General features: G+C 55.8%; 1 protein-coding gene and 1 long non-coding RNA gene across 2 annotated transcripts in view; one reads left to right on the forward strand and one right to left on the reverse strand.

Annotated features, from left to right (window-relative positions):
* CDH23 (cadherin related 23) overlaps window positions 1–18,119 on the reverse strand; it is a 370,961-nt gene that overhangs the window by 123,493 nt on the left and 229,349 nt on the right. Inside the window, exons 14-17 of the mRNA XM_077778722.1 lie at window positions 7,688–7,752; window positions 5,746–5,983; window positions 4,151–4,256; window positions 1,798–1,925 (exon numbers count right to left, since the gene is read on the reverse strand). Coding sequence (XP_077634848.1) covers window positions 1,798–1,925; window positions 4,151–4,256; window positions 5,746–5,983; window positions 7,688–7,752 — 537 coding nt within the window. The remainder of the gene's footprint in view (window positions 1–1,797; window positions 1,926–4,150; window positions 4,257–5,745; window positions 5,984–7,687; window positions 7,753–18,119) is intronic.
* Window positions 4,157–5,896, forward strand: LOC144243579 (uncharacterized). The gene is made up of 3 exons (XR_013338684.1): window positions 4,157–4,237; window positions 4,693–4,923; window positions 5,791–5,896. It is a non-coding gene; the product is annotated as an uncharacterized LOC144243579 (long non-coding RNA).

Here is an 18,119-nt window from a genome sequence, read left to right on the forward strand (position 1 = left end):
ACAAGGTCATGAGGCAGTACCATGATTATCCATCCCTATTTTGGAGATGAAGAAACTGAGGCTCAGAGAGCGTTAAGGACCCCAGGTCACATAGCTAGAGGGTGGTAGAGCCCGGTTTCAAAACCATACACCTCCACAGCTATGTGCCTCCCTCCATCCACAGTGCCCCCTTGAGGGGGGAACCAGTTTCGCAGGCAGGAACCAGTTTTGCAGGCACATGTGCAGACCTGGTACTGCAACTTGCACGCATGGGGGGCGTGGGGGAGGGGAGGGGAGGGAAGTCATTGCTTGCCTGAGCGGAGAATACCAGCTGGTTGGAAATGATGGGTGAGTCGGTCAAGGGTTAGGAGTGTGACCAGGACTGGGGGTGGGAGGTTGGGGCTGTGTTTAATCAAGACTGGGAAACGAGGGTCAGGGTCACATGGGTTAGAATACCAAGATGTTGCGATTGGAAGAGAATGCATTCTGGTTCTTTGGCACCCACCCCCTGCTCAATACTTCAAAGGGGGGGTGCTGCGCTGCAGGTTAAAGGCAAGCAGTGAGTGTTTAGGCTTCTGGGAATCTCTTTTCCAGCCTTGCCCTCCTCTACCCTCCCCCACCTCCTTGGGGGGCTTCCTGCCACTCCCTGAATTAGCACCTCAGACTCTGCCCTTCTCTTTGCTGGCTCTGCACAGCGTAACCCTCTGATGCCACCCCAGAATCCTGCTCCCACATGCCCACCTGCAGGGCTCCCTGCAAGGCCTCACCCTGACCTCATCACTGTCAGCCCATCCTATGCACCAAGCAAGTAGGGGTCCCTGCGCAGACAAGGACCTTCCCGCTCAGGAGCTGGACCCGGAGCCCCCTGTATAGGATGGAGAGGACAAGGCTTCAGAAAGCCGGGTGTGGGGCAGCGCCAGAGGCTATTGGTGAAGCCGGCTGGGCCAGGAAGTTCATCTAGCACGCCTGCTCTGGAAGAGATTTTCACGAGCGGATGTCAGATCGCAGCGTATCTCCTAACCTGACAATCTGATCTAATCCTCCTGGAGCCGGTAATGCACTAACTCTTCCGTCAACACGCGTTCACCCTCTCCTGCAGGCAGCAGTCTTTATGAGATGGGGTGGGGGGTGGTGGCGCATGCTTGCGCAGTCACTGTGAGGAGGTCTCTGGTGGGGAAAGGCCCACTGGTGCCCCGTCAGACCAGGATCTGCATCCCTGGGATCACCAGGGGAGCAGCACGGGGCAAATGAACCAGAGTGTAGATGGATTCTGTGACTGATAATTTCAGACATGGAAAAGCACTAACGTGTGCTTGATATTCATGTCAGACAAGCTGTGGTTTGGTTTCAGGCCCTTTTAGATCTTCAGAGGAGCAGAAAGAGGAAAGAAAAAAGGAAGAGGAGGACATGCATAAAGAGAGAGGCAGAAAGAGAGATGACCTCCCAGTAATTCCCTTGAACCTCACAAAGTATGGCTCTAAATGAGGGAATCCCACGACACTTCCTCCTGCTTGAGCTCCAGCTCTTTCCCCAGCGGGTGCCCTGAGGCCCCCTAATGGAGTTAGAGCCTGATGGTCAGGCTCATCTTGCATCCCAGGGCCTGGGCCTTCCTGGCTGAGCAAGGACACAGCCTGACAGAGGTTTGCTGGGGGCAGCCTCCGGGGCGGTCTGCTGGTCGATTCCCAGTGCTGTGGGGACAGCCGAGAATGTGGGGGCATGGTCGGACACCACTGGGTTCAGGCAGGGCCCCCACCACTTTAGGAAGCACTCACCACCCCTCACTCTGAAAGGGCACGATGGGCACCCCTGGGTACTTACAAACACCTCGATGGTGACAGGGACAGTGCTGTTCAGAGGGGGGTTGCCAGCGTCCTTGGCCATGACTGTCAGATAAATCAGCCCGTTGGGGATCTGTTCATAATCCAGAGGACGGCTTACGCTGATCACTGAAATGACAGGAACAGGGTCCCAGGCCCTCTCTAAGCAGATTTTTTTAAACGTTTTAAAGTTTATTCATTTTGAGAGAGACAGAGAGAGTGAGTGTTGGAGGGGCAGAGAGAGAGGGAGAGAGAATCTCAAGCAGTTTCGGCACTGTCAGTGTGGAGCCTGAGAAGCAGACTTTAGAGGCTCATCCAGCCAGGGGTCCCCTGCGGCAGGAAGGATGTACTTGGCACAGACTAGCCAGCCCTGTCTCATTTCCCCCTCCTTCCCCTGAACTCCTGGAGACCCATGGTCTTGAATTAGGTTTACTGACTGCCTGATAGATGCGAGGCACAGTGCTGAGCACACTTGGTGTGGACTATTTTGGTGGTGATGTAAGCACTGCTTTACAGATGAGGAAACCCAGCTCAGAGAGGTTTGGTAACTTGCCCAATGTCACACAGCTAGCAACTTGACAGAGGCAGGACTTGAGCCTAGGTTTGTCTGACTTCAGAGCCCAGGCTCTTCCCCATGGGGTGCGATTGGCTGCTTATCTGTCTGTCTGTCTCACCTACTTATCTGGCACGCTCCATGAGTCTGGGGGCTGCTCAGAGGACAGCATCATGCCTCAGTCTCACTAGTTTGGTTTCTTACCACTTGGCCGTCCAAATAAGCACAGGGTTCATCCACTTACTGCCCAGACTCAGGGCTAGTGGGGGTGATGCCAACAGTGGGGTGCAGACCCTCCATCTCCTATGGCCCTGCCTTCCCTCCCGTGGCCTTTCTCCTCTCTTCTTCCCTCTTTCATCTTCACCCTTTACCCTGTGGGCTCTCCGTGCCTGTCCAGCAGCCTGCTCTGGGCACTGCTTATACTCCTGGGGGGTTACTCAGGGCACGGGGTTCTAGACTTTTCTCTCAGTAGATCTCTGCTTGAAGGTGGTAAAGACACCCCTCCACCCAAAGAGGCAGGCAGAGTGGAAAGGCAGGATTTGAGGGAGCTGAGATGCCCCCCCTCCAATGCCATCTCCCCCCTCCCCACTTCCATCTGGGGAGGGAAGGCACATTGGCTCAGGCGTGGGGGTTGCTGGTGGTCTGCAAAGGCCTGACAACAATATGAAGTCGCCACTTTCCGTGTGGAAGATGGGAGCAAAATCATTGCCTTAGTAATATAAAGCCTAAGGGAGGGTCAAGAAGAGGCTGCAGTGTGCAAGCGGCAGAGAGATGGAACTTAAACGGGGGACATGGATTTTATAGGGACCCTCAGGCTGCAGCACCTGGGGCCAGGACTACAGTTTCTGCGGCCACACTTCTCTGACCCGACTGTGGGGCACACAAGGGGTTAGTGCTGGGACTGAGTCACCCAAAGCACATCCAGTCTGCCCTGGGGGCACCTAACTCCTCTTCAAGCATCTGGGAAACTTCCTAGAGGAGGGAATGCCCACATGAGCCCTTAAAACCAGCCAGAGGTTATGCGCTTAATGGGCGAAGGGAAGCAGAGCAAAGAGACAGAGAGGAAGGGTTTCCTGGCAGAACGAAGAGAGTCTGCAAAGACACAGAGGTGGCCACTGAGGGGAGAGAGTGGCAAGGGGTTCAAAGAGGCTGGGTTTTGGTGTGGACAGAGAGGCACTGAAAGAAGAAGCTGCACAGGCAACTAGGAGCCAGATCACACGAGTCTGCTTGCACACCTTTGCCTCATGACCTTGGGCAAGTCACTCCCTGTTCTCGGGGCCTCTGGTGCCCCTCATCTGCAAAACAAGGTGGGCTCATGACTTTGGAGCCCGAGGCTGCTGCTGCTATTCTCTGCCTGGCTTATAGGCACCAGTGGGGCAGGCAGGGCAAGGTCCAGAGTATGGGACTGTGCCTGAACCCAGCAGGGAGTGGCCACGGCCCGGCGGCAGCTGAAACACGCCCAAAGGATCAGAGGAGGGCTGACAAGCCTCTGTGGACCTGCCCAGGCAGGCTTGGCAAGAAGCAGGGGCCCTGCAGACTGCGGTAACATCAGACTCTGGGCTGACCATGGCCTTCAACCCACAGAAGGATGTAGCTGATCAGAGACCCAGACCCTGATCCTATAGGAGGGTGGTCCCTGGCTTGTCGCTCCAGCCGATGGGCTATGGGACAGCCTTCTGGGTCATCCAGGGTGTCAGGGTATCTGGCCAACCCCATCCCGAGCAAGGCGTGAGTGTGCGGCCTTTCTCTGGCCTGCAGGCCCTCTTCCCCGGCTGGGCCCTCGGTCCCACTGCACACCTACCTCCATAGCCCTCATACACGCTGATGTCGAAGTAGCTGCCAAAGGCGGAGGCATTGACGATGCTGTAGGTGATCTGGTTGTTGGGAGGTGAGTCTTCATCTGTTGCCTGGAAGAGTGCAGACAGGGCACGTGAGCCCTCAGGGGCCAGGGCTGGAAGAGGGCGGGCTCCCCGGGTCCCCTGCTTTGGGGGATCCAGGCCTTCCTTAGTGGGAGGCTGGCTCCCATGTTGGGGAGGGTGGAGCCAGTGTGGGAATCTAGAAGGTCAGCTGGAGACCTAGGGAATAGGGAAGGCCGGGGCTTATGGAGAGGCTCACCACCATGCCTGGCGTGACCATCTCCTAAACCCTCCGGTCTCACTAGAACAGCCCACTCACAGAGGCCCTCCCTGACCTCTGGACCAGGCAGGCCCTGTGCTGTGCCCGCAACTGGTCCCTCCACACCTATGGCATCTTACTCAGTTTCTGCCGGCCTCACTCGCACGGTCCGCTCCATGACAGCAGAAACATTACATTTCCTTTTTAATGTTTATTTATTTTTGAAAGAGAGGCAGAGCACGAGCAGGGGTGGAGCAGAGACAGAAGGAGACACAGAATCCGAAGCAGGCTCTGGGCTCTGAGCTGTCAGCACAGAGCCTGACGTGGGGCTCGAACTCATTGAGAATGTTGAGATTATGACCTGAATCGAAGTCTGATGCTGAATTGACTGAGCCCTCCTTGTGCCCCAGAAACCTTCCATTTCTTGACTGCTGCCGCATACCTACAGTCTGGCACACAGTGAGTATCACTGCATATGGCACAAATGCAAGGTGGAGGGAGAATGCACTGGGATGAAGTCAGAGAGATCCTTCTTCCCCTTGACTGTTGTCTGGGGCGACTGTATTAATTAGCTTCTTTTCAGATGCCTCTGATCCCAGAGGACCCCAAGGGCGTCCCACCAGCCTGGGTGTGAGCTGCGTGGGAGGATGGGCATGGTGGGTGGGGCCTGCCTTCTATGCACCCCCCACCCCGTGCCGGCCCTGCTACCCGCCCTCACCCTGCCTGCTTCAGAGACCCGTTGTAAATGGAGGCTCTGGCTCCTCCGGGTGGGCACAGTGGGGAAGGGGAGTGAGGACAGTCAGAAGTCTCTGGTCAGAGTTATGATGTGTGGGGGACCCACTGTGGGAGGACATTAGGGGGGGGGTTCCTGAGTTCCGGACCTGACTTTACTATTCCTCTACCTCTGGGGACTGTGTCTCCCCTCCCGTGTCCCCGTCTGTGAAGTGGGTGGTGCGCCACGGTCTCTGGTTCTGTCCAGCTGCAACAGTTCCTGACTCCACGCAGCCACCGAGGGGCCTAGATGGGGGTCCTTTGTGAGATCCTGCTTGCCACTTATCAAGGGAGATGGGGAGGACATCCCTTTGGGGAAGGGCGACCTGAAATTTAAGCGGACACCGACCCTTGGCCCACTCGGTTACCAGGGAGAGGAGGGAATGCCCAGAGGCCTGACCGATCTGGGCTGAATTCTTTGTGGATGGCAGGTTGGCGGCTCTGTGACGAGGGCACAGAGGGACGGAGGGAGGAGGGCTGGGCCGCAGGAGGCCGTGGCCTCTCTCTTACCCGGAGCCGCACCAGCTGTGTGACGGAAGGCTCGTTCTCTCTCAGGGCCCCCACGTAGGCGTCCTTCTGGAAGGTGGGCACGTTGTCGTTGACGTCCAACACGTTGATCCTGACCCGGCCTGTGGTTTCCTCACCACCCCCATCCCGGGCAATGACGGTCAAGGTGAAGCGCTGGATAAGCTCATAGTCCAGTCTGGCGATCAGCATGATAAGTCCTGTGTCCTTGTCCAGGGAGAACCTAGGTCAGGTAGGACAGAGGCAGAGAAAGGGACCCTGGTGTAAAGCAGCTTGTAGGTAAGGCCTGTATTTACCAGCCTGTCCTTGCCCGAGGTGATAAGCAGAGATGAATGAAGTCAGAAATCTGCTCTAAATAAGAAAAGCCCCGTTATTTCTCATGCAGAGTGGGGTGGGAGGTGGTGGGCAGGGATCAGGACCACACTGTGTGTGTGTGTGTGTGTGTGTGTGTGTGTGCGCGCGCGCGCGCGCACACATGCAAGAGTCAGCTGTGGAACCGGAAGGTGCAGGTTAATTTCATCAAAGAGGAAACTGAGGCAGAAGGACCTTTCTCCTGCTGTGAGCAGGAATGTCTGCCTAGTGCAGATATTTAGATGCCGGAGAACTGTGATGGTCAGAGATTCTGCCATTTCAGATGGTTTTGCGCCAGAATGTCTTAAATGTGTGGCGAAGTATCCAGCTGGGGGCGGGGGAAGGGGTGTTGGTCATCTCTTGGGGAATACCCCTGGCCTTCTGCTCAAGGGATGAGGCTTGTGCAAGAGCCCGGGGAGGAGCAAGGTCCAGCAAGACCATCCGTCTACCTGCCTCCTCTCAACATCCCCTCGGGAGCCTCCCTTGAGCTGTCAATTGGCATCTGTATGCCCAGACCTGGGCCACAGCTGCCAGCCAGCGAGCCCAGAAGGTCCCGGCTCCAAGCCCGGGAAAGGAGATGGGAAGAGATCAGGAAATCCAAGGTGATCAGGACAGGGCCCCTGAGGGTGCCCTGAGGGACAGGGGTGCCCTGTGCACTTCTCTTGCTGCTAGTTCCTTCCTCCCATTTTGAGGCTCTGTCCCAAGTGGCAGAGAACGGCCAGATGCCCCTAACGGTCACTGTCTCTTCCTGCTCATTCACAAAGATAGTTAGGACCAGTAATCCAAGCTGACAGCCACTGTCTTACTCCTGTGGAACCTCTAGATGCAATGGACACTCCATTTTTAGAAGCAGACCTGCTCTCGGACTTCAACTTGGCTTTTGATCACATTAAAAATGAGAGGGCTTCCCTTTCAGCTCAACTGCAGACGTAGGAAAGAGAGGCCCAGAACCATGGAGGGTGACAGGGCAGGGCTGGCACAGGTCTGGTGGGGAGGGAAGCCACCCTAATGGCTGAAGGCACGTGGAGAGCCCCTTCCTGCTGGAGACTGGGCGGCCTGGGGACGAAGACCACATGCAGAGGCCTGGCCCTCGAGCTCACCAGCTGTGTGACTTTGGGCAAGGGACTCAGCCTCTCTGCGTTTCCTCATCTGTAAAGTGAGGATGATATAGTGCCCAGTGCTGAGTTCCTCTGGTGCTTGTGGGGGTTACATCAGACAATGCGTGTAAAGTCCTGGGCAGAGAGCCGGACACACGGTCTGGGCTCCTAAGTGCCAGCTGCTGCTATGGCAATTGCTTGCTGTGTCGTTGTGAATGTTTCAAAGCTTCTCCGTTCCCAAAGCTCAAGGCTGTCTTTTGAATGTCAGAGACTGTGCCTCAAGAGAGATTAGAGGACTTGATGAGACTGTGCCACAGCCAGGGCCAAACCAGCAGCGGTGCCCGTGGGTTCTGACTCCTGGCTCAGTGCTCTAGCCATGGGGCCACGGCTCCCTCCCTGGGCACGGAGAAGTCTCCTGGACCTCGTGAGTAGCAGAGGGGCTACTGAGTGAGTCCTGAGGGGCCGGGGCTGGGTCTCACCGGTCAGGGTCATCGCTGAAGAAGTAGTTGACTTCCCCGAAGGTGCCCACATCGTTGTCTGTTGCCTGCAAAGGTGAGAACAGGAATTCGTTACCGCCAGACCCAGCGGACCGCGTGATCTCACCAGGAAATGTCCACAGCAAACCCACGGTCTGCCCACACGACTCCTCTGGCTGCATCTTCTAGAGGTGTGCTGTTCAGTACGTTGCCACCAGTCACCAACGGCTAGTGACATTGATGCTGGAAAGCAGGGTTCTGGGGGAGGAGCAAGTGGTCTGAGCGGGAGCTGCCTGTGCTGCCATGGCCAGGGGCACTGGGCTGGGAGAGGCCCTTGACCACAGTGGGGGCCCATCAGAATCCTTCTCCAGGATTCTTCTTGCTATTGCTGGGGCTGAAAGCTCCCTTCCAGGAACAACGTGGACTAGCAGCTGCTGGACGTATAGGGGCAATGAAGGTGCCCCCAGAGGAGAGCTAGGAGGACAGAGGTGGAAGCTTACAGGTTCTAGAGTCCTGACCCCGACATCCCTTCCACCTTCAGTTTGGTTTGTGAGTCCAACCAGACCTCTTTCACGTGGTCTAGTCCAACTCGCCCTCTGCCACTTGCCGTTGGAAGAGACCGGAGGGAGAGAAGCCTGCCTTATGCTGATGACAGTGGTAATGACGGTGACCACTCCCAGCCTGTCCTGACGTCACACCTTGTCCATCTTCAAAGACTGCCCATGTTTATTAGGACCTCATTTTATCTTCACAACTGTCCCACATGATGAGGAAGACAGAGGTTTCTACCCATTTCACAGAGCACAAAACTGAGGCCCAGTCCCCAGCAAGGTCCTGTGGGTTCCTGTCACCCTTCTAGGTCACACACAGGTGATAAGAAAGTGGGCAGAATCAGGGACCCCTACTCCCAGACTGGGGTTCCTTTCTTTAGGCCACCTCCCCGGGGCCCCTCTCCATCTCTCCCGTTCTCTAGGATGGCAGCACGTCTAGCAGAGATTTTTGTGGTTTTTGTGGCTGGGACTTCTGGCTCCTGCATTGTCCCTGGCATGGTTACCGTCCACAGTATAGGTTAAAATGATACCAGTCATTCATTCATTCATTCATTCCTTAGTAAGCATTCACCATGTGCCGGGCACTGTGACTCTGCTTGGAGTCATTCAGGCCACTCACTGCCCTGAAGCTGGGCAGTCTGCCACCTGCCGCCAGATGCCAGGAGGAAACGCCCTGGGCTGACCCTGGGGGCATATGCTTTACTCTCAGGGCCGTGACTGGATAGAATTTCCACTAATAAAAACTTTTGTTTCAATACTTTTATTTTTTGGCTTCACTGAAGTATAATTGACAAATAAAATGGCAATATATTTGACGTGTACAACATGATGATTTGATTTACATGTACGTTGTAAAAGGATGCCCCCACTGAGTTAATTAACATATCCGTCACCTCACTTATATACCTTTTAAAAACTTTTTCAGCAAGAACACTAAAGCTGTGCTCTCTTGGCACATTTCAATTCTACGCTGCAGCCTTATAAACTATAATCACCATGTTGTTATACATGAGATTCTTGGACCTCATTCATCTTATAGCTGAAAGTTTGAACCCTCTTACCAACCTCTATTCCCCCCACCCTCAATATCTTTGTACTAAGTATTTTTTGAGGGTCTTTTCAAGTTCCTACATTCTTGGGGCACCGCAGTGACTCAGTTGGTTAAGCGTCTGACTCTTGAGCTCAGGTTATGATCTCACGGTTTGTGGGTTCAAGCCCTCCATCAGACTCCGTGCTGAAAGTGTGGAGCCTGCCTGGGGTTCTCTCTCTGCCCCTCCCCTGTTTACTCACTCTCTTTCTCAAAAAATAAATATACCTTAAAAAGTATAAAGTTTCTAGATTCTGTGAAATCTATTAAATTCCATGTTCTTTATGATAAAGCTGAATTTCTGAGAAAAATTTGTGTTTAGTATACTTATCTCAGGAAGGCAGGTAAGTCAATAGTGTATTTCTATACCGAATGATTCAAATGAAAAAATGTTTGTACCCAAAGGGTTCAGGTCTCAGTTACCCCAAAAAACTTAATTCTACAGAATGAAGCCATTTCTGGGACTGTGCTTTTACAGGACTACCTCTTGTGCCCAAATTCTCATTCAATGTCCCCACCACTTGCATTCTAGCAAACTGTGTAGACTTGCACTGGGCCAGGCTCCGAGGACACCATAGCTTCTTAGGGATGCAGGTCGGATAGGTGACCAGGAAGACGTTGAGCGATGTAACCCACCCTCCTACACAGGGCTGATTCCCTGACAGACCCTCCCCCTTGTCACATATTTTTACAGACAAGGACATTTACAGCTAAGGAAACTGAGGCACAGAGAAAGTAAAGAGCTCACCCAAAGCTGCACAGGGATTTGAACCCAATGCAGTACTGCCATGCCCTTGGTCTCTGTGTGTTACTGCTTCTAAACCAAGAGGAGAGTTTGTTCTCAGAAGAACCTGCACCTGGTGAGTCCAGGGGCGAGGAGAGAAAGCTCCTTAGAATTAGCCCGCCTTTCTCCTCCCCACCCAGGGGCCAGAAGAGAAGGGGGGGGTGAGGGGCCCCTAAGTCCCCTTTCGTTTCACTAACTGGTCAACTATGCAGTTATGCCCCCAGCAGTTTGGTCTGGGGGAGAATGGACTAGATGCATCAAGCCCTTGGTGAGGGGTCAGTGCGGTGGAGAGACCCCGGTTCTAGGTCAGGGTCAACAGCCCAGGTCACCGTGTGACCGAACATCACCCCCCTCAGGCCTCAGCATCCTCATATGTCAAAGGAAAGAGTTTGTGGGAACAATACAGGAAGAGCTGCATCTCCCAGGCTCACCTCTCAGCACAGACAGTGCCTGGCATAGAGCGGGTGCTTCATAAATGCTTGGAAATGAATGGACAATTTCTAGTAAGAAGGGGGAGGGAAACGGGGGGGGGGGGGGGNAGAGATGGAACAAAGCCAAGGAGGAGAGCGGATTCAAAGAGGGAGGGAGCAAAAACGGCCGAGAGAAGGGGACAGGGACCAGAGAGGGCAGCTAGGAGGTTTGGAGGAGATCAGGAGGAAAGGGAGGGAGGGCTGGGCCATGCAGAAAGTAAGGGGCCCAATCAAACCATGGGAGGGGCTCCTGGCCCTGGGGACAAAGCCCTTCATATCTGGGTGCACTAAGGAACTGCACTCAGACTGTCAGGGCAGGAAGGACCCCTGAGGCCCCCTTGTCCAGGCTCCTTCACCCCTGGGGCCCAGGGAAATTAGAGAACAAGATGGGACAGTCCTCTCTCCCCAGGCAGATGCTGGCCTCCAACCTCCCACCCCACATTCCCATTTCCTCCCCCGGGGGACTGGGCACAGCCATGGCTACCACAGTGACCCCTCTCCCCCGGGGCCTCTCGCTGCCCAAACCGCTGATGCTGACCAGGGAAGATTTGTGAGTCCTTTAGTGCCACTGTCTAATGACCGTATGAAATATGCATGCCTGGTGAAGAAGAGAGGGGGAACTTTCATTTTTCAAACGCACAAAGCAGAATAAGGAGATGAAAAGCTGCCTCTGTGCCCCTGCCAGGGTGGGGGCAGCTGGCACCCCCTGGGGGCCTCGCGGTGCACTGGGGCCAGGGCCAGCCGCGGGGGCAGGGGCGTGGGTGGGACAGGGGCAAGGGCTCTGTGCCTGGGTGGAGGCAGCCAATCCGATCGCTCAGCGGGGCTCAGTGGGCCTGCTGAAGGCCCTCCTGGGTTCCCCGGTGTCCTCAGGGGACACGCACCGGTGGCCCTGCCATCAGGCCTTTGCTGCCGGCTCGAGCCCCATCACGGAGCCAGGCTAGACCATGTGCAGCTCTGTGCAGACTGGTGCAGCCCATCCGCTCCCTTTGCCTGGACCGCTTCCTTCCTCTCCTGCCTGGCTCACCCACCTCTGTCCTCTGTCTCCCCAAGGCTGGGTTAGGACTCCACCCTCCGGGACACACTGGAAGCACCTCCCATCAGGCTGCCGCTCCCTGAGAACACGGTGGGGTCACGGGGCTGGGACAGGGGGGCTCAGGATCTCTGTCACCTATAGCAACATCTACCTCCACACCTCCACAACATGCATTCACAACACACATGCTTCATTCTGGCCGCAGCCCTAGGAGCTAGGTATGACCCCTGCTCCCTGCTTTTACCAAATGAAGAAGCAGAAAGGATTCTAAGCGGGTAACTTGCCCAAGATCTCATAGGTGGTCAGAGGCAGAGCTGGCCTCCAAACGGTTTAGTGTCTTGATGGATACGTAACCCCCACGTCCCTCCCGTGGAAGCCAGGGAGCGGCTCTGCTATGCCAAACAGACAGTGACTCCTGAGCCCGCTTTAGGAAGGAGTGGTTGGGAAGTGACCAGGGTCTGTGCACAGAGGACACACGTCCCCCTCATGCCATGAACACCTTCCTACCTGCCCTGTTCTAGGAATGCATACATACATCCATCTTCCTGCAGGCTGATGTCCAGGGTCTTGCAGGCCAGTCAGACAGCTGCAGGGATGGGGGACGGGATGGCCCAGCTGGCCAGGCTGGGTGGCTCTGAAACTGTCCCTGGCCATTCTAAGAAATGCCAAACAGTGTTCCAGGTGAGCCCTTCAACTGTGCTGCAGGCCTCCCCTGAGGTGCCTCTATATACCCACTACTGTCCCCCAGGGCTAGAATCCCACCCATAGGTACACACTAGTATACTCTACTGCTAACCGAGACTGTCAGAAGAGGCCCAGGTCCAAAGCAAGGTGAAAATGATTTTCTTCTGCTCAAAAACCTTCGATGGCTCCTTACTGTTGCTGAAATGGATCCAGACCAGCACCCTGCTGGCAAGGCTTGGCTGGCTTTGGCCACCTAGTATCTGCCTCTCCATGATGCATCTGCACTGTTCTCTTACCACCTTCTGTAACTGCCATCCAAACCCCAGCCCATCCCTCAGGACCAACCCCAAATGCCCCCTCACTTATGCAGCTCCCTGACTGCTCACTGCTTTTGATCTAAGAGCCCTTGGCTGTACCTGTTTGGGGATATGGGGTACAATCTGACATTTTTGAAAACTACCTGTCTGCCCCACTTCCACCCCTTGACAAAGAAGTCTGTATCTAACTCATTTTTGTATCCTCAGCTGTGTCCAGCAGAGGGTCCAGATCTTTGCCAAAGTCAGTAAAATCTGGCATTTCCACTGCCAACCACCGAGGGCTGGCATGACCTTCCTTCTGGGGTGGGGGCTGATGCCTTCCATCAGCAGATACCATGGTGGGCCATGGGCAGCCAGAACGGGGCCGATCAGGTGGCCTAGGGCGTGCAGCCTCTCCGCTGAGTCCCTCAAGCTCTGATGTCTGGCCTGAGCCCTGCAGACTGAGTAGGGGACTTGCCAAATGGCCCGTGTTTGTGAAGACAGTGACCAGACACTCTCAGACATGTATCCACCAAATGTTTTCTGGGTTCTTCCAATGTGCCAGCTACTGGACCAGGTTCTGGAGCCGCAGCAAAAAGTACGCCAACATCCTTGCTGGCACGTGAGGAACGGTCAGGAGAAGGCAAGAATGCTGGGGAGAAATACCTGAGGAACATAGTTTCGGACAGTGGTCACGACTGTGAGGAAAATAAAGCAGAAAAGGGTCTAGCGGGTGATGGGTCGCTATTTTAGACTGATGAGTCCCGGGAGAGACCTCCTTGCTCAGGTGTATTTGGGTCTGCGGGACAGCGACTGGCCAGACACTGGGAAGCCCAGGGAGCTTCTGGGGAAGGGCCCTACCGCGGGCCCCCAGCTCGGAGGCGGCTCACTGCACCAGCCTCCTCCAGTGCAAGCGCGTGCGGCCCAGGAACAGGGGCCCGCAGGTCAGCAGCCGTCCCTGCTGGTGACACGATGGGGAGAAGGCGCGGCTGGGACCGGCTGCCGTCCGGAGCCTGATTGATAAGGCATCTCCTCTGATTCTCCCCAACACTGGCATCACCAGCAAAACTAATCCCCTCATTTGGGCCTTTATAATTGCATTGCGAGTGCTTATTTCCGTGATGGACAATGCCGGCAGAAGTGTAATTTTCTTCTGCTGACAAAAAGGAAAACAATAAATACGCACGGAGGGGGAGATTCCAAAGGTTAAGACAAGGTGAGCCTGTGGTGCGGGGAAAGCCAAATTCACAGACTGGCCAGGCCTGAGTCACAAACGCCCATCTTTGCCCCTGGCTATGGGGCAGGGGGCAGGTAAGATGGTGCCCCTTGCCCCTTTCCAGCACACACTATGTGCTATGCACTGTGGCCAGCGGTTCCCACACCTTATTTCATTCCGTCTTCCTGATAGCTCTACCCTGGCAGCGGTGGGACCAGCACCAGTATTACCTCCATTTTACAGAATGGAACTAAGGCTCAGAGAGGTCAGTCAACGTGCTCAAGGTCAAATGGCCACGGTACAAGATATGATCTCACCTGTGCTCTTGTGTGCTATTAACCACTCCCCTCCCCTGCTGCCCCTGCTGAAGGGGCTGGGATAGAGGGGTCTTCTTGCAGTTTGAGGGCTCAGCCATAGGATTCAGAGTGCTCCTACTGGGTCACTGTCCTCGCCCTCTAGAAGCTAGATGGGTCCTCATGGCAATCTCTTTCTTGCCTTAATGCTCCTAACCCAGCCTCTGCCTAGAAGGGGCAGGTTCAGAGCCTCCAGCCATGCCTATCATGGATCAGCGGTCTCTGGCTGCAGTTTTCCAGAATGCAGGTCCCTCAGCCAAGGCCCCTGGCCCTCAGATAAGGACCCCCATTTCTGCCCAAGTTTGGTCTTGGTATGTGCAGGTGGCTCAGGACCTGGACCGAGAGAGGCCATCACCATTGAAGGCCAGGGCAGCCTAGTTCGCCCAACCCACCCAGGGCTCTCCACCTGGCACCCACTGGATACAGTGCTCCCTTCAACTTATATGCCAGCTGTATGCCGTCAACCCTGCCCAGCCTGGCCCATCACATTTCATGGCCACTCTCAGAACCTACTACTTCACAAGCAGTCAGTTCCTCTCCTCTCCTAGCCCCCTCGTAAGGGCCCCCTTGTGCCCCAGCCTATTTTCAGTGAGTAGTCACCATCTGCCACCCCCTTCCATTCACTTGCTCTGGACCAAGGGCCTCCCTTGCCGACACGCTCTCCCCCTATATCCCTGCACCTCATTGCGGTGCCTCTTTACCAGCTCTGCAGAGACCCATCACTGATGCTGGGCTTTATGCCCCGAGCTGCTCCTGCCTGTGCTGGCCTTTTCCCAGGTCTTCCTCTGAACTGCCACCCACTGGGTGCCACTGTGCTCTGACAGTGCTGATCCCTCCGTGGGGACAGACACCCTCATCTCTCATGGTTTCAAAAAGCCACTGCTCTTCTCTACAGCCTCAAAGTCCTGTCCTTGTATCTTCTCTCTTCCTATGTCCTCACTCTTCCCTCCTTCTCTCTCTCTCCTCTCTCTGTGGCTCAGGCAGCACCTAGTATATTCCCGTACCCCTGCCTCCCATAGAAATTGTCTCTCTGTCTGCTTAGATCCTATCCCACTACACAATCACACAGACACACACACACACACACACACACACACACACTCACATTCATGCTCAGTCTCAGGCTCTACCCCACCCAGGCTGCAGCCCCTCTGGTTCCTCCACACCCCTTCCCATCCACCTGTGTGCCCTTCCCTGCAGGCTGGCAGCTGGCGGGCACTCACTCAATCATTCCCCACTGGCGCCTGCACCCCCATCACGCATGCGCGCCCAGACACCCCGCGCGGGGCTTCTGCTCTGAAGCAAGGCGGGCCCAGCTGCCTCCCCAGCAGCCCTGGGTCCCAGCAATGGTAGCAGGCGGCGGGTGCCGGCGAGCAGTTCTGCTCCCGTGCACAAATCTGCAGAGAAGGGCACACGGTACAATTTGTTCAGGAAACAATAGCAATGTTTGACATGTCATAAGGATTGATGGAGCAGAAATTTACATGGGAGAATGCATTTTTAAACAGCTCCACGGAGCCCCGGTGCTTTGCTGGTAATGCTTTCCACATTCATCATTCGCTGAGCCTCTCTGAATAACTCCTTAAACTATGGGAGATTAACTGCACTCTTGCAAGCGCGGAGAGACTGGTGTGGCCAGCGAGAGGCAGGGGGGACTCCGTGGAAGGAAGCTGGTAGCCGAGAGGCGGGGTGACCTCCACTGGGCCGGATCAGGCCCAGGAGGCCTGGTCCTCTCCCGTGTTCCCGCACTCCCTCCCGTGATGCTCTGCGAGAGGATTTCTGCTTCTTTCGAGGACACGAGGCAGAAGCCAATGGCCGGGAAATAGTCAGCCCCACACTTCCGGGGAAATGCTGGGTGTGTCAGTTGCTCCATCATTGATGGGTGGGTGCATGGCGGGTGTCCGGTGGGCAGCAGCTGCTGCTTGAGCACCTGCACAGGGGTCCTGGCCAGGGGAATGGACACACTCCTGGGAGGAGGGGAAACGGCAGCAGCTGTAAGGAAAATGGCGTATAGGGGATAAGAAGGGAGGGTTCCAGAGGGGCAGTGGTACCAGGGAGTGAATGAGGGGGTACAGGAGAGATCACGGGGACACTGCAGATCCTAGGAAGAGAAATATATTCAGGAAACCTCCTGGGTCCTGCTGTTGGGAGTTCTGGGCATTTAGGAGAGCTTAGGACAAGAGGGTGCCACTGGAGAGGCTGGGGATGGGGCCAGAGGCTCAGAGCCCATGGGAGGGTGGAGTCACGGAGTTGGGGGAAGCAATTGCAATAGGGTGGGGACCCAGCTTGTGGCGGGGCTGCGGAGAAAGGGACGGGGGCCTTTCCTCTCTCACGTCCCGTCATGGATCAGGGATAGACAGCCACCCCTCTGTCACCCGTGCCCACGGCAGACGAAATCATCATGGTGCTGAGCACAGAGAAGTCCTCAGGGTCTCTCAGTCCCATCCTCCCCACAGCCACCAACAACCAGCTGTTGTGCAAGGTGTGTTAAATCCTCTTTGCTAAGGACTCTCTGCTCCTTGAGGGTCCGAATGCCCTTCTCCTCGGGACTGGGATGCACAGTACAAGACCAGGCACCGAGGGCTTCCGAAAGGATTCGGGCAAAGCGTGGGATCGTGAAAGCACCAACAAAATGGCACAGTGCCCTGACCATCCAGCTGGGGCACCTGAGAAAGACACTGGGCTTCAGCCTGTGTGCTACACACAGCCTCCGGACCCATCGGCCCACTTCTGGTCTGGTGTCAGCAGCCCGGCCTCCATCAGAGGCAGACTAATGACACGAGACCCCACTGGCCAGCTCCGAAGGCTCCCTGAGCGGTTAAGATCCAAACTGCCTGTCACAACCCCTGAGGCAGGCCCGCCTCTGCGGCCTCTGACCTCCTCACTGAGCCATCGAGCCATCCTTGGGTCACTCGCTCTTGCTGCACAGCCTCAGGGCTCCTGAAGGGCAGGCTTGTTCCTGCCTCACAAGTCTTGCATTATAGTTCCCTATAGAACAGTGCTGCTTCTCACCGCAGGGGGCTCAGCTCACAGGACCCACTTAGGTTTGTCGAAGCCCCCTCAGCTGCCCACTGGCTGCTGCGTGAGCTGGGAGCTGCAGTGATCACAGCGGTCAGTAGTGCTAAGAGGCAATGGGCTTGGGCCAGCGTGGTCGGGGCTGTGCCGGGGACTGGCTGCATGCCGCTGGAGCAAACAGGCCTTGCCGGTGGCTGGACATGGTGGGGAGAGGGCTTGGAACATGTGGGTGAACATTCAATGGCTACCTCCTCCCATAGACTGTAAGCTTTATGAGGGCAGGAACCGTCTTGTTCCCACGGATCACCAGCACCCCATCAGTGGCACGCACACAGCACACCCTCCACACACAGTAGCTGAGTGAAAGAATGAATGAAAAGATTCTGTGGGATGACTTGTGAGGTCCTTCCTACCAGTGACAAGCCAGGAGTCCCCAGTCCTGAGTAGATGGATTTTGGAGGAGGCAAGGACGCCAGAAGGATTCGTTGGGGCAGGAGGAAAGGGGACCGGGAGGAGGGAAAAGAGGGGGGAGAGGGTGACCACAGTGACATCCACTCTAAGCCTCATCTGTGAAATGGGGTTAATAGTACCTGCTTCACGGGGTTGTTATGGGAATTAAAGGCGCTACATGTACGGTGCTTCAGATCAGTGCCCCATGGTGAGAACAGCATCGAGTGGAGCAAGTAGCAGTCTTCCCACCCCCAGCTCTAACTGCTCTGGGCCAGCAGCTGCAGGCTGGGAGTGGGGGGGGGGGATGGGCGCTGCGCCCCGCGGGAGCCAGGTCCACACCCAGGGTATGAAGGGGTCTGTCCTGTGTGGCAGGGGGAGGAGAGATGAGAATCGGGCTGACTGGTGCCCTCAGGATGAGTGGGGTCCCCAGCGTGTTACTGCAGGCACTGTGTTGTTCTTGGGCTCCCCCACCCCCTTCTTTATTTCTCTTTATTTT

This window comes from Crocuta crocuta, unplaced genomic scaffold (genome assembly GCF_008692635.1).
Source record: "Crocuta crocuta isolate KB4526 unplaced genomic scaffold, BGI_CrCroc_1.0 scaffold167, whole genome shotgun sequence".
NCBI classification, from domain to species: Eukaryota; Metazoa; Chordata; class Mammalia; order Carnivora; family Hyaenidae; genus Crocuta; species Crocuta crocuta.